This window comes from Nicotiana attenuata, chromosome 1, assembly GCF_001879085.1.
Source record: "Nicotiana attenuata strain UT chromosome 1, NIATTr2, whole genome shotgun sequence".
Taxonomy (NCBI): domain Eukaryota; kingdom Viridiplantae; phylum Streptophyta; class Magnoliopsida; order Solanales; family Solanaceae; genus Nicotiana; species Nicotiana attenuata.
Genome location: NC_031989.1, coordinates 8,203,930 through 8,217,927, shown reverse-complemented (window position 1 = coordinate 8,217,927; position 13,998 = coordinate 8,203,930). Strand labels below are relative to the sequence as shown.

The window sequence follows — 13,998 nt, the reverse complement described above, 5'->3', positions numbered from 1 at the left end:
GATGTTCATGGCGGCCTCATCAGCCCATATATATATATATATATATATATATATATATATATATATATATATATATATATATATATATATATNATATATATATATATATGTGTGTGTGTGTGTGTGTATATATATATATATATGTGTGTGTGTGTGCGCGCGCGCGCGCGCTTTTTGGAGTCTTTACCCCTCAGATGAGAGAGATGATATTTTCAGATGATTCAGAGTATGGCCTCATCGGCCTAAGTTGAGGGTTACCCCTCCAGAGTTTATAGTTATAGAGTGGTACGCTCGGGCCAAATATGGCACCTGGTGCCGGCCACGCCTCCCCAGGTTTGGGGCATGATAGAAATCTCCCTCAACACGAGGATTCGATCAGCAACATCCGCAACGAGGAGGACGTAGCCACGCCGGTTCATGGCGGGCGATATCCCCGACACGTACGGGAGGCGTCTCCTGATGATGCTGAAGACAAGCACGTTGCTGAAACAGTGGGGATCTTGAGAGAACAACAAAGGCCATCATGGGCCATCTCTCACGGCAAAACCAGGCCATTACAGAATTATGGCAAGCGTTGTTGGGTGCTTCCAACAACACGAATGGAAGAGGTCCAGTTCCTCCGGGTGCTCCTATGAATCAAACATCGCAAAAGGGTTGATAACAACACCCCGAGGAGTGAGATCGGCTTCGATGGGGCCAGGGGGATCGACATCGGATCTGGTAACAACAACAGTCATGAGCCCTTAAAAATCGAGCTCATGCGGTTTGTGAGGGAAATAAACGCTTGAATGGATCAAATTCCGGGCGCTCTACCAATGCTGAAGGACCCGAACTCAAAGAAATACACCCAGTTGCCGTTCAAACCGAGTGCAACACCTGAGTCAATTCTGAAGCGGTTCAAAGTGCCAGATGTATCAAAATAAAATGGGACTTCAGACCCTTAGGAGCACATCACCACCTATACAACACCGGTGAAAGGAAACGACTTGGCTCCACACGAGATTGAGTTAGTTTTGCTGAAGAATTTCGGAGAAACACTCATGAAAGGGGGCCCTGTCATGGTACTAACTCCTACGCAAAGATTCAATTTATTCCTTTGAAATGATCGCGGACTCTTTCATCAAGGCCCATGACGGGTCCGGGAAGGCCCACGCCCGGAAGGCGGACATATTCAGAATTTCACAAGGAGGGTTCGAGTTACTGCGTGAGTTCGTGACCATGTTTTAGAAAGAAAGGATGTTGCTACCACCTGTGCCAGACGAATAGGAAGCTGAGGCATTTATTAAAGGAATGAATCCGGGGAGCTCTAACGCCTCCTAGAAATTGAAAGAAAGCCTGCTCATTCCAGGAAACTACATAGGCAGATGTCCATACCTGTTACAAATCAAAGATTAGAATAGAAGATGATCAGCTCGGATTCGCTACATCAACTAAGGGACGGGATCGAGAAAAGAGCAGGGATAAATCGAAGGATGATTTTGATGTAGATTCTAAGGGTCGATTTTTGCCCTAGAAAAGGCTCGAAGGACGCGGTCGAGGGTTTCGATCGGCGGATAGGTCGCTTCCGATAGAAGAGCTATCCGCGGCCAGAATAATAGGTCATTGCAAGGAAAAAGAGGTATTGGGTTCCTGGGATTCCACCTATCCCAAGCTGTCCGAGTACAATTTCGATGTCAGCGTAGTGAAACTGGCATCGGGAATGAGGAACATCAAGGAAGAGTAGTTCCGGAGCATGATGAGATCTGACCCCAGCCAAAGGGATCCTAATTTATGGTGCGAGTATCATTGAACTAACGGCCACCAGACTGGGGACTGCCGACAAATACGCGAGGAGGTGGTGATGCTGTTGAAAAATGGCCATCTTAGAGAGTTATTAAGCGATCGGGATAAGTAAAATTACATCCACAACAAGGTCGACGTAGAGACCTCGAACATAGGTGAAGACCCTCCCTCGCTAAACATCAACATAATTTTCAGGGGAAACGAGATTTACAATGTAACCTACTCGGCAGCAAAAAAGATAAAGTTATCGGTGACTCATAGCAAGAGACTACGGAAAGTCACCGAGGATGACATCATATTCACAGAAGAGGACGCCGATGAACTTCTACTGCTGCAAAACGATGCCCTGGTAATTTCTCTTAACGTTCTAGATTTTAAAATTAAACGTATTTTGGTGGACGCAGGAAGTTCAGCCATTATCATTCAATGGAAAGTGCTGGAGCAAGCTATGCTACCCAGAAGCATCATTCCGGCGACAAAGCTCCTCACCGGGTTCAACTTAGCAAGTGTGACAACCCGAGGGGAGATCCTCCTGCCCACGAACGCCGATGGGGTCATGAAGACTACCTTGTTTGAAATAGTAGATGGCGACATAGGCTACAACATAATTCTTGGCAAACCATGGCTACCACGAGATCAAGGTTGTGCCATCAACATATCACCAACTTCTGAAATTCCCAACTCCAAAGAGAATCAAACAAATAAGAGGATATCAATCGGCGGCAAGGGAGATGAACGCGGTCTCGATTTCCAGCAGTAAAGGGAAGGAACATACAACGTAGCAATTACAGGAACTGACGCTTGCTCTCGAAACAGATGAAGACGACAAAAGGGAGGAGCTGTTGGAATCCACCAGGTACCAAGGTATTTCTAGGTACCGGAAGAAACAGACGCGACCAAATCCATGGCGGAAGAACTCGAGCAAGTGGCATTAATCGAAAAGTTTCTAGATAGGAAGTTCCACTTGGGGACAGGAGTAAACCCGAGCTTAGGTCAGGATTTATAGAATTTCTTAAAAGTAACGTTGATTGTTTTGCATGGTCGCATGCGGATATGATAAGTATCCCGCTAGAGCTGGTCGTGCACAAGCTAAGCCCGGATCCAGCATCCCGTCGGTAAGGCAAAAGAAACACCCAATTGCCGAGGTTAGAAACAAGTTTGTCAAAGAAGAGGTAACTCGATTGCTCGATATCGGTTCAACCCGGGAGATTATAAGGATTTGAATAAGGCGTGCCAAAACGACTCACTCCCATAGCCAAACATTGGTCAAATGATTGATGCAACGACATGATACGAGTTGATGAGTTTCCTCGATGCCTATTCCGGGTACAACCAAATCAAGATGAACCTAGAGGATCAGGAAAAAATTCGTTCATAACAAACTTTTGCACATATTGCTACAATGTGATGTCCTCCGGGCTGAAAAACACCGGAGTCACTTATCAGAGGCTCGTGAACAAAATTTTCGAAAAGAAAATAGGAAAAATAATAGAAGTTTACATAGATGATATGCTGGTTAAGTCTTTGAACGCAAGGGACCATTTGAAACACCTCCAGGAAACCTTCGACATGCTAAGTAAGCACAACATGAAGCTTAACCCTGAAAAGTGTGCATTCAGAGTCAGCTCCGATAAGTTTTTGAGCTTCCTGGTGTCACAAAGGGGGATCGAAGTCAATCCCGTTAAGATTAAAGCCATCAAGGACATCCCAGACCAGCTAACAAACATGAAAGAAGTCCAAAGACTAACAGGAAAACTGGTCGCTCTAAGCAGGTTCATTTCTTGGTGTTCGGAGAAATGCCATCACTTTTTCTCACATCTGAAGAAGAAGAACAACTTCGTATGGACTTCGGAATGCTAACATGCTCTAAAAGACTTGAAACGGTATCTATCAAGCCAAGTTGTTGAACTGCTATAGAAAAAGAATTTAAACCAGAGTAGTTATAAGAGTTAATCTGTAGCTATTATAGAAAAAAATCACCTATTACAAGAATTAAAACCAGCATATTCTAGTAAGCATGTATCTGGACATATTTTTTATAAGCTCCAAATATTCATATATCTGGACAAATTCTGGTGAACTCAAAATATAAAAAAAAAATAATTCTAGCAAAATTATATCTGGATTAGGCGTCATATATATGTCAAATGCGTGGGGCAAATCAATTAGTTCTGCCTTTAAGCCAATTTATTCATGTGGGAGACCATTTCTTTTTGGGAAAACTAAATAGAAGTACTACAAAAAGACACTACTCAACACATTAGCTATTTTAGTGATTCTATCAAAAATAGCAAAAAAAAAAAAAAAAATACTAATAATATACGACATTCAAAAAATCTACATAATTCCTCCCCCCCTCCCCCAAAAAAAAAGAATTGTTAGAATTCGTTGAGAACACATAGATAAGGCAGTATATGAAATTTATGAAAGACTGAAGGTGAACTGGACTGTTTGGAATCAAAATTTATTACCAATGATATGCAATATTTAAAAAGTTAGGCAGGAAAAGTTTTTCTTTTCAATGGGTGTGATTGGAATTCGTTGAATACAAATAGATGCAGCAATATATAAAACTTGAGGAAGATTGAAGGTGATTTAGACTAATTTGGGATCAAAATTCATAGTTAAATTCGAGTTTAAAAAATTCCTCTGCAACACATGTATCACGCATGTATCTCATACACAGGTATCCATGGATATACAAGAGATACATAGACGACACATAAGTGATACATTGAAAATGCACAGTGTGATACACATTTCATCTTCTTTTATGTTCGTCTTTTACTACAAATTTTGTCAAATTTGACTTCAAACCACCTCAAATATCTACAAATTCGTCCCACAATTGAATTGCAAACTCCTTGAAATGACCAAATCTATTTCACCAACACCCACTCATAATAAATTTTAATTTCGAAAATTCGAATTTTCAAACTCAAGTTAAGCAAGCTTCAATGAATTTAAATAAAGTTTTAATTCCTATTTGCAGATTGAAATGCTATTAGCCATATTCAATTAAGGCTCTTTTCATGCACGAGCAGATTGAAATAACCTATAAGTTATAATCTACTAGTAGAGAGCATCCTAGAGTAAAAAAAAGAGAGAAGAAAAATTAACATTAATTGAAGTTTTTTTTATTAAAATGACATTTGGCCTTTTTTGGGTAAAAAATTTATTTAGGGCTAATTTCGGTTGAAATTATAGTTTCCCCTTCCTTCACCGTCCTCTTTGCAAGCCCAATAAAGGATAATTCAATACAAAGAGAGAGAAAAAAAGGAGAAATTTTCATAAAGCACTATCTTTTAGTAGTAATTAGCCATCTATAGATACCATTTGTTATATTATGGATTATAGATACCTTTTCTGTGGTTATAAGATGTATTTGATGTATTTAAGCTATTGTATTCATGAATACAATAGCAAAAATAGGCGTGAATCAGGGGAGTCCAGCTAATCAATTGTTGTATTCGAGTGTATTCGACTGTATTCTTGGAGTGAAACATGGGATTACAGCTGGACAGATTATTGTATTCGACTGTATTCGACTGTATTCACGGCGTGAAATAGGGAATTACACTGTTTTTAAAACGGAAAGTGAATCAATTAACATAATAGACTCCTAATATAACCCAACAAACTCAATTATAACACACAAATTTTGTATTTTCAGTTATAAAAAAGATTCTCAACAGAAAAATACCCCAAAAACATAGCAATCTTCAGAGAAATTATATAATACATCTGAATACATAAATTATATTAATTAAAAAAAACATATGAATACATTCATGGCATATAGCGAGACAGTGAATACAGTGAAATACATAGAATACAACGGGATACATTGAAATATAATGAGAAAAAAAGAGACAGTAAATACAATGAAATACATGAAATACAATGAGATATATTGAATTACAATGAAAAAAATAATGAATACAATGAAATACATGAAAATACAGCGTGATGTGTTGAAAATACATTGAAATATATTAACAGAAAATCAAGTTGCTCAGCCCCAAAATCTGCCGTCTTTGTTCAAGAACAAACCCTAATTTCCAGCTACTCCTATTGCAGCAGATGCAACAACAACGTCAGATGTATTTGTCACCTGCTCCGAATCTCAATATCAAATCTGGGTTTCGGAGTTCTCTCGCTATAGCCGCTCTTGTTTCTCAAAATTGCATTTCAATGGCGGTAGCGAGTGGCTTAGCGACCTCTTTTGTAGGTGACAGTTTTCATTGTGATAATTTAAGTTCTACGTCTTGTTCTTCGTCTTTTTCTCCTTCTGTGGGTTGTTTTCTTCGTCAAGTTAGATTATTCGGGAACGGTCGGTGGGTTGTTTTCTTCGTCAAGTTAGATTATTCGGGAACGGTCGGAGAATTAAGCCGGTGGTTTATTCGACAAAATCGCATTCTTTGAGCCTAGATGTGAGGTTGCTTCGAACTCGGTGGTTAATAATGGTGAAAAGGAATCTAACCACAGAGATAAAGAAAATAGTTTAACTGAATAGCATATTTAGTAGCTTAGGGGTAGGAGATACCAAAATTAGATATTTTGCTATAAACAGTAAAATGTATCTATAGAATATAATTTTTTTAAATAATATTTATTGAAAATAAATAAGGTTTTAACCTTGAGGTAAAAATTCCAAAAAAAACCTCTACCTAATCCATATGAGACTTTTGCCTTCCACAAAGAAAGAGTTGGTATAAAAAAGGACCCGCAATTTTGTTTTAACTTTGCATTCCCCGCTATCGATAATAGTACTAACATAACGTACACGCCAATGCGCAAGATTCAGACGCCAATGCGCAAGATTCAGAGTATAGCGAGAAGTTTTATTATGTGTCTCATACAACTGATACTAATTGTATGAGGCTCATTTTTGTCTCACTTTGTGAACCCCAATCTTACACTTCTGGGTCCACAAAAGTGTGAGAAAAGATCTTTCAAAAATAGAATCAAGAGAAAGCGCTAGAACCGATGTAAGTAATTTGTGAGACAAAAAGGTTGCCTCATACAACTAGGGTCAGTTGTATGAGACACAAAAATAAAATTTTCCGAGTATAGCATTGCATGATGTATGGTCAAAAACTAGCTCACGTGCAATTCACCAGCATATATTAACTTAATTTGATTGATTTAGGTGTAAAGCTTGAAATGAGCAAAAGAGGGCAAGAAGATTGAAGAGGATCAAGTTTTCAGCTAAAAACAAAAATTTCCAGAAGTGCAGTACTTGGGACAAAATGTGGAGACGATTTGTAATTTGTCTCAATGATTGAAAGCTATCCAAAAATAAGGAAATGCTGCCATGTTCCCTTTTATTTAGTAATAAAGCTTTTATATCCATTACATAATGTCTTACAATTCTCAAACTAATAAAAGACTCTGTGCATAATATTATATACAATCATATATCCTAAGCTACTTGTGCGGTGCCTTGGGTGGCTTCACAATGAGAATGGGGCAATGCACATGCTGAGCGCAATAGTCACTCACACTTCCCAGAAAAGCCCTGCAAGCCAAGTTTAAGCACTGTGTAAAAGGTTTTAATTTACTTCAAGATTTATAAGTCAATGAACTGTTATTACGAGCAGACTAACATCATTTCCAAAAGTATACAACACTACTTCTACTTAAACATCACAAAATAAGAATGTTTCATTAGCATCAGGCTCTACCTCACTTAAAATCTAAAACTACTTTTGACATTTCGATTGACGTTTATTTTGTCAAACTATATACTCCTCCTACATAATATAAGTTTCTTTAGAATCATCACGTAAATTATAAGAATTATTCGACATATCCTCTGTGTCTTCCTTATTTGTTCTTCGTACTGGACAAGGACTTTCGGACAGTAAAAGGCAGTGCTCTATATCTAATCAAGTGAAACTGCCTATTCAATTATGTGCTACCACCCGTGGCGAAGCCACATGGTCACAAGGCTGGTCAACTGACCACCCTTCGTCAAAAGATTGCACTGTGTACATAGGTAACATATTACGTTTTAGAGGTATATAACACATATACTGACTACCACTGCTATTTGTCTCGCAATTTATTTGGAAAAAGAAAAATTACCTTTTGATTTTGCCAAGCCCTCGGCTACCCATAACTAGAAGGTCAACGTGCAACTCATCAGCGGCTCGACATATCTTATCTTTTGGGTCCCCTTCAAGGATCAGAGTCTCTGCCTTCACCTGAAACAATCATATACATATTTACTTAATTAATAAAGGTTAATTTAAACACGAGTCACAGAACCACCTACTAGAAGAACTGAAATTTCAAACCAATTTATATGGCATAGAATATCTTCCAAATCCTGATCCAACAAAGAATATGGGGCAAACCTCATGCTAAATACACGTCAATTTTTGTTACCTGATAGCTTCTGTTTTCTGTTACTCCATACATTGTACGTCAAGGGCCTCATTCAAAAAATATAAGGAATAAGCAGATATTGCATGGTCTATTATATAACATTTTGTATGTTTACTATCTTATCAAATCAATTGTGTTTTGTGGTCACTAGGGTTACGTTTGAATTACATTTCGTTTCCTCAATAAGTGTGCAATACATATTAGGTGATGATTCACAAACTACGTGTACAAATTAAATATTTAATATATCTTCCACACGGTAATAGCAATATTTATATATCTTCCTCACGGTAATAGCAATATAGCAAATTGTTATAATTTTAATTTTAATTTTATATCCTATTTTTTTTATAATATTTATTTAATTATCTTTTATCAATGATTTCACTTTTAGTTGATTTATCCTTTAAAATAATTTTGTAATAAATGATTATATAAGTGGTGAATGTGAATTATATATAATGAATATGGAAAAAAGAAAAAAGATAGTATTTGTTTGAAGGAAATAAAAAAACAAAATTTAAATAGAAGATAATAATATAATATAGAAGAGAGAGAAGAAATATTGTTTTTGGTGTATAAAATGGTATAATGGTTGGAGTATATTTGGTGTTACACAAATTTGGTGTGAAATTTGGAGATGGTCTTATAATACCGAGATTGTGGTACCAAGTTACCAACATGAAGAACTAGCTTCATCATGATATTTTAACACGTCTATTCCAATTCTACGATCTAACTGGTACAAAACATACATGAATTCTCATATAAGTTAGGAAAGTGCAAGTATACAATCTTGAAACGAAAGCTAATAAATGGTAATAATACAGTGTAATAATAATGAAGAGTTCCACACTTGAAACCAAATGTTGTATAATTTTTTTCTTTTTTTTGAGGAATTATATTTTCTTATACTGCAAAGCAAACGGTCTCCAAAAATATGAGTTAGCTGCCAGACCCATGCTCAAACAATTTTAGTTTCAAAGAATCCTAAAAAAATATGCTTTCTACAAAATATTGGTTCAGACTAATTCGTTTATTTTTTTTTATGTACATAAATAACGTATAAAAAATTAAGAATGACAAGGAAATCGATAAAGATACCCTCTTTTGCGTGCACATACGGAATGCCCGAGACAGTATTGTAGTTGCATTCTCTTGTTTTGCTTTTTTCACGGCTTCTACCATAGTAGGTGCTGCAAAGACAACTATAAACATAAACAGAGTTAGTATCAATCAAATTGAGGTACCCAAATTCCCATTAAATGAAGCACGGATCATGCAGAAAATTATCAAAACAGGAAACTGATAGATAGGCTATAATTACGTATTTTAGTCGATTATTACATTCTAATTTATTGCACTTTAATTAAGTTTGCGTTTTAATCGCCAGTATTTTGCACTAATTGTGTGTTTTATGCTTTATAGGATTGATTCCGAGTTATGTAGAGGTTATGGAATGAATTCAAGTGATTTGGAGCTTTGAAGTCTGAGTAAAAGCCCAAGGAATTAAGCCGGGATCGTGTTCGGGGGTCAAATCTGATAGTTAAGAACAAACGAAGACTCGAGTATGCATATTGCGCACTGTCTAGTAAAATGCACATAACTTTTCGCTCAGAACTCCATTTGTGCTCCACAATATATGGTTGGAAAGCTAACTCAAAGGGCTACAATTTTCACGTTTTACGTTTTTCCAAATTCCAAACGGAACAGGGTGAAAAACGCGGTCGAAACCGCGACTGCGGACCTGGACGCGGACTGAGGCAGTGCACTGGGAAAATACCGTGCCCGGACCGCGCCCGAACCGCGACCGCGAGCGTCCAGACCTCCTGAAAAATTGTCCTTTTTCGCATAGGAGAAGTTATAATTGTTTGGGCCTGACCCTACTTGGTATATATACATGGAAAAACGGTATTGTAAGAGGTTGGACATACTTTTGACATAATTTAGACCTAAGGAGGCTAAGTAGATCGGGGATTCGACCTAAGGAGGCAAGAACACACTGGGAGCAAGGCGGAGAATTCTTCCACGAGTTTTTCACTTCCTTCTTCCTATTTCCATTATTGGTTATGAATTCTAGTATTGTATTTTTGCATACTATTATGAATAGCTAATTTGTTATCTAGAGTTTTGATAGAACCTTTTGTAGGATGAATTCTTGATATTTATATATAATTAAGCCGTTGGATTTCTCTACTTGTTCAACTACGTGTTTGTTGTTGTTGATTGAATGGCCATCAATTGATTGTGCCTATTTAGTGTGTACTGCTCGAGAGAGAGTACATATTTAGGTAGTTGTTGAACAATGTCACTCCTAACGTAAGTGAGAAATCAATACATTGGGTTTAAAGGTAGGTTTAGAAATAACAAAGCCTTGACGTGGTCATAATGAGCGGTTAGATAAAACCAACTAGCGTATTTCGAGAGAATATGTCTAGTAAATTGTTGTAGTTGCTCGAGAGAGAATTACAACACCTAAGTGCTCACGATTAGTAGAGAATACATTGGCGAAATTGTAGGGAACATAGCGGGAAGGATTCCAACATTTGGGGAAATCATAACTCTAGACCTCCTAATCTTTTCTCCAACCCTTAGTATCCCTAGTTTTTAATTTACTTCTTTAATTTGTTAGTTAATTAGTTAGACATAAAAATCTTAATATCTATAAGTTAGAAATTGTTCGATCTTGTCTTCTTAGTGATATTAAACAGCTATAACTAAGCCTTAGTTCTCTGTGGGATTCGACTCCGGATTTTTAGACAGGATTATATTTGCAGCGACCGCTTATCCTTTTTAGGACTAGAATTGGGCGTGATCAGAAACTCATTTTCAATTTAATTTATCAATTAAAGGAAATGACATATATGTCTCCAATCTGTTGCTATAATAAATGAAGTTATGCTTAATAAATACTTTAAGTATTCTTCGTCATAATTTCAAATTGGATTCTTTGATTTTAGCTGATTGATAAAAATATATAATTTTTTATCCTTTTTGTAATTAAAGATCATGGCCAATTACATCTTCTGTTAGCAGACGGTAGACCTAATTAAGATGCTAGAGAAAAAAGAAGGGGAAAAAGAAGGATGACTAAAATCCACGCAGAGGAAGAGACTGATGTGAATTTCACGGGTAATTAACGTTCAGCTGGAGCAAGTTAACTTCTCTCCTTACATAAGTGATTCTTATTATTTGATGAAGATACTGATAGTCTAGAATGGTACAAGCATGAACATAACCTATGCACAAGCAAATCAATCCACCTCTTTGATACCTCGGCAAAACCCTTTCTAATACACTCATGAAACTAGATATTGGGTTCACACATTGATGATTCTACTAACTCATTTAACTTATTAGTTTCGAAATCAATTTTACCACATATACAAGGAGCCAAATTCAAGTTACTAACTTGAATGAATCCACATCTTCAATTCCCATTTACAATCCGCCCATGCACAAAACTTTGATGTGCTCCAGGCAACACAAATGGACATACCGCTGGGTTGGGACTCACGCACCAATGTTAGGTAATGGAAAAATTGAACCTGGCCTAGCCCCCTTGTACTGAAGTCATACGTAAGGCTTCGATACGGTCATGCAGTCGCGATTATACTACTGCACTGCCGTGATAGTCAGTAGCGACGCAGGATTTTTCGTAAGCGGTGTCACGATTTTATGCTATGAACAACAAATATATCTCTACAATATCATATTAAATTAAAAAAAATCATAACTCGAATCATATTAATAAAACAAAACTCAATTATATTACAACTCTTCTTGATAAATTTTAATCTTTTGAAATATATTCAAAATAACCTTACTAGAAATTTACTAAAATGTACTTTCATTTCTATAAAAGGCACCAAACAATCACTTAAAAACTCATAATTAATCTGCCAATGTTCTTAATCAGTATCACCGTCGAGAAGAAAATCAAAGGAAAAAAAAACAGAAAATTAGCATAACAACTTATGGAAGCATCATCCTTTAGAACTCATAGCTTTTAAATAATTTTGGTATTTGGTTCTTGACCGATTAGTTTAGGTTTAAAAAATCTAAAACACAGCGCGCAGCTACAAGCTTCAAACACACGACACGAGCTAGAAAGCTTTGACGCTTAACCAAGTGAGCTACCCGGCCAATCATGCCAAGTGGTGTCACTTAAATTAAATGATACGTTTGTTTGGTTCTGCAATTTAATTAGTTATAAGCTATTAGTAAAATTTTCCGACGAAGCGGTGTCACTTGACACCGCTTAAATCCGCCCCTGGTGATAGTTCTCTTGTCACAACCATTTGTTTTTCCAAAATCCTTCATGCTGAGAGATAGCAAGTTCTTTATTCCACTCCAACAATTCGATGTTTTTGTGACGGCCAAAATCCTATCCGGACCTCGCCAAAATTCAACTTTCATCACATCATAGACACTTATATCAACTCTATGGCTTGTCTCATGCATGGTCAAATAAAACGAGAGGTTGGAGTGCCACATTTTAATTAGCTGAAAAGGCTTAAAAGCACCTTTGGTGTTTATTAAATATTTTAAAAAATCCAAAAAAATTTAAAAGATAATCTTACCTGCTTTTACCCAAGCGCCCTCTTAGAACATATGAATAATGTAGAGGAATAGTTTCTCTTTAGCAGTATCCTTTTTCAAGTACTAATTATTGTTAGAGAAGTGTGGTGTTTTACTGTCTAAATAAGCATTGGAATAAAAGTAACGGTTTTGGAAAATGTATAAATACAGAATTATGTTATGAGACAAATTAAATAAAGAATACCTGGTCCAGCAGGATAAACCATGGGGCTGAAAGGAGGTTGCACATTAATCAAAGTGATAATAGTGATTTCTTCTTCAGAATTGTTTAGCAAGTGATCCAATGCCCAATTGAGAGCATAGAAACTCTCTTCGCTCTCGTCCATAGCCACCATTATCATCTTCCTCTTCGTCTCCCTCGCTGCTGCTGCTGAGATGTGCGGTGGCTGCTCCTCCGTCACACTTGCCGGAGCTGCACTTGTCTCCGCCGCTGTTGCGTCCATTTTACCGTCCGTCTCTCTCTCTCTCGGTTGGTCTTTTCTCCTCTCTTTGGTAGCTTTTATTTATATATATATATATATTCTTTTTGGTAGCTTTTATATATCCTGCTTTCTATTTTGAGACAATTTTGTCCCGAGTTAATTCGAGCGTTTAATGTTTGGTTGGCTTAAATCGAGAAAAACAAAGACACTCAATACCAGGATCCAGCAAATAATAACTCGACTACTAATGCAGGAGTAGTATAAAGAAGTAGTCGTTCCGTTTTCATTTACGTAAACTTGTTATATTATTTAAGGAGCCAAATAAAATTAATTTTTATCACATTTTATACAAATATTTTTATTTTAAATGACTAACTATTATGACTTATAGTAATTCTTATATAATTTTTAAATATATATTTTATTTTAAAATTATAAAAATTTATGTACAAATGTATGCTAAAAATTAAGTAACAAGTTTAACTCTGACGCTCTAAAAAGGTTAGCATAAATTAAAATAAAAGGAGTATACAAGTAATGAGTTATGCATATGATACTTTCATATTTCTACATTTAAAATAAATTTTGTTGCATATTTTCGTAAGATTTAGGTTACAATATGGCATATTGTTTGATGACCTAATCAAATAACTGTTTTTTGAGCTTATCATCCCTTTCTAAGTAAATAAATTTGGAAGAAAATTTTAATAAAAAAGTTATTCACGTACTTGGTTAGGTATTCGAAGAACTAAATCCAATTTAAGTCGACTTGCTCTTCGGCAGCTTTTAAGTGGGATTA

The 13,998-nt window shown here is 36.5% G+C and overlaps 1 protein-coding gene across 1 annotated transcript; it reads right to left on the bottom strand.

The window, feature by feature from the left end:
• LOC109234468 (universal stress protein YxiE) lies at positions 7,081-13,289 on the bottom strand. Its single transcript, XM_019400514.1, has 4 exons — positions 12,962-13,289; positions 9,280-9,383; positions 7,873-7,991; positions 7,081-7,303 (listed from the first exon to the last, which is right to left on the bottom strand). Exons 1-4 carry the CDS (start codon positions 13,218-13,220, stop codon positions 7,213-7,215), a joined length of 573 nt encoding a protein of 190 aa, XP_019256059.1. The 5' UTR covers positions 13,221-13,289; the 3' UTR covers positions 7,081-7,212.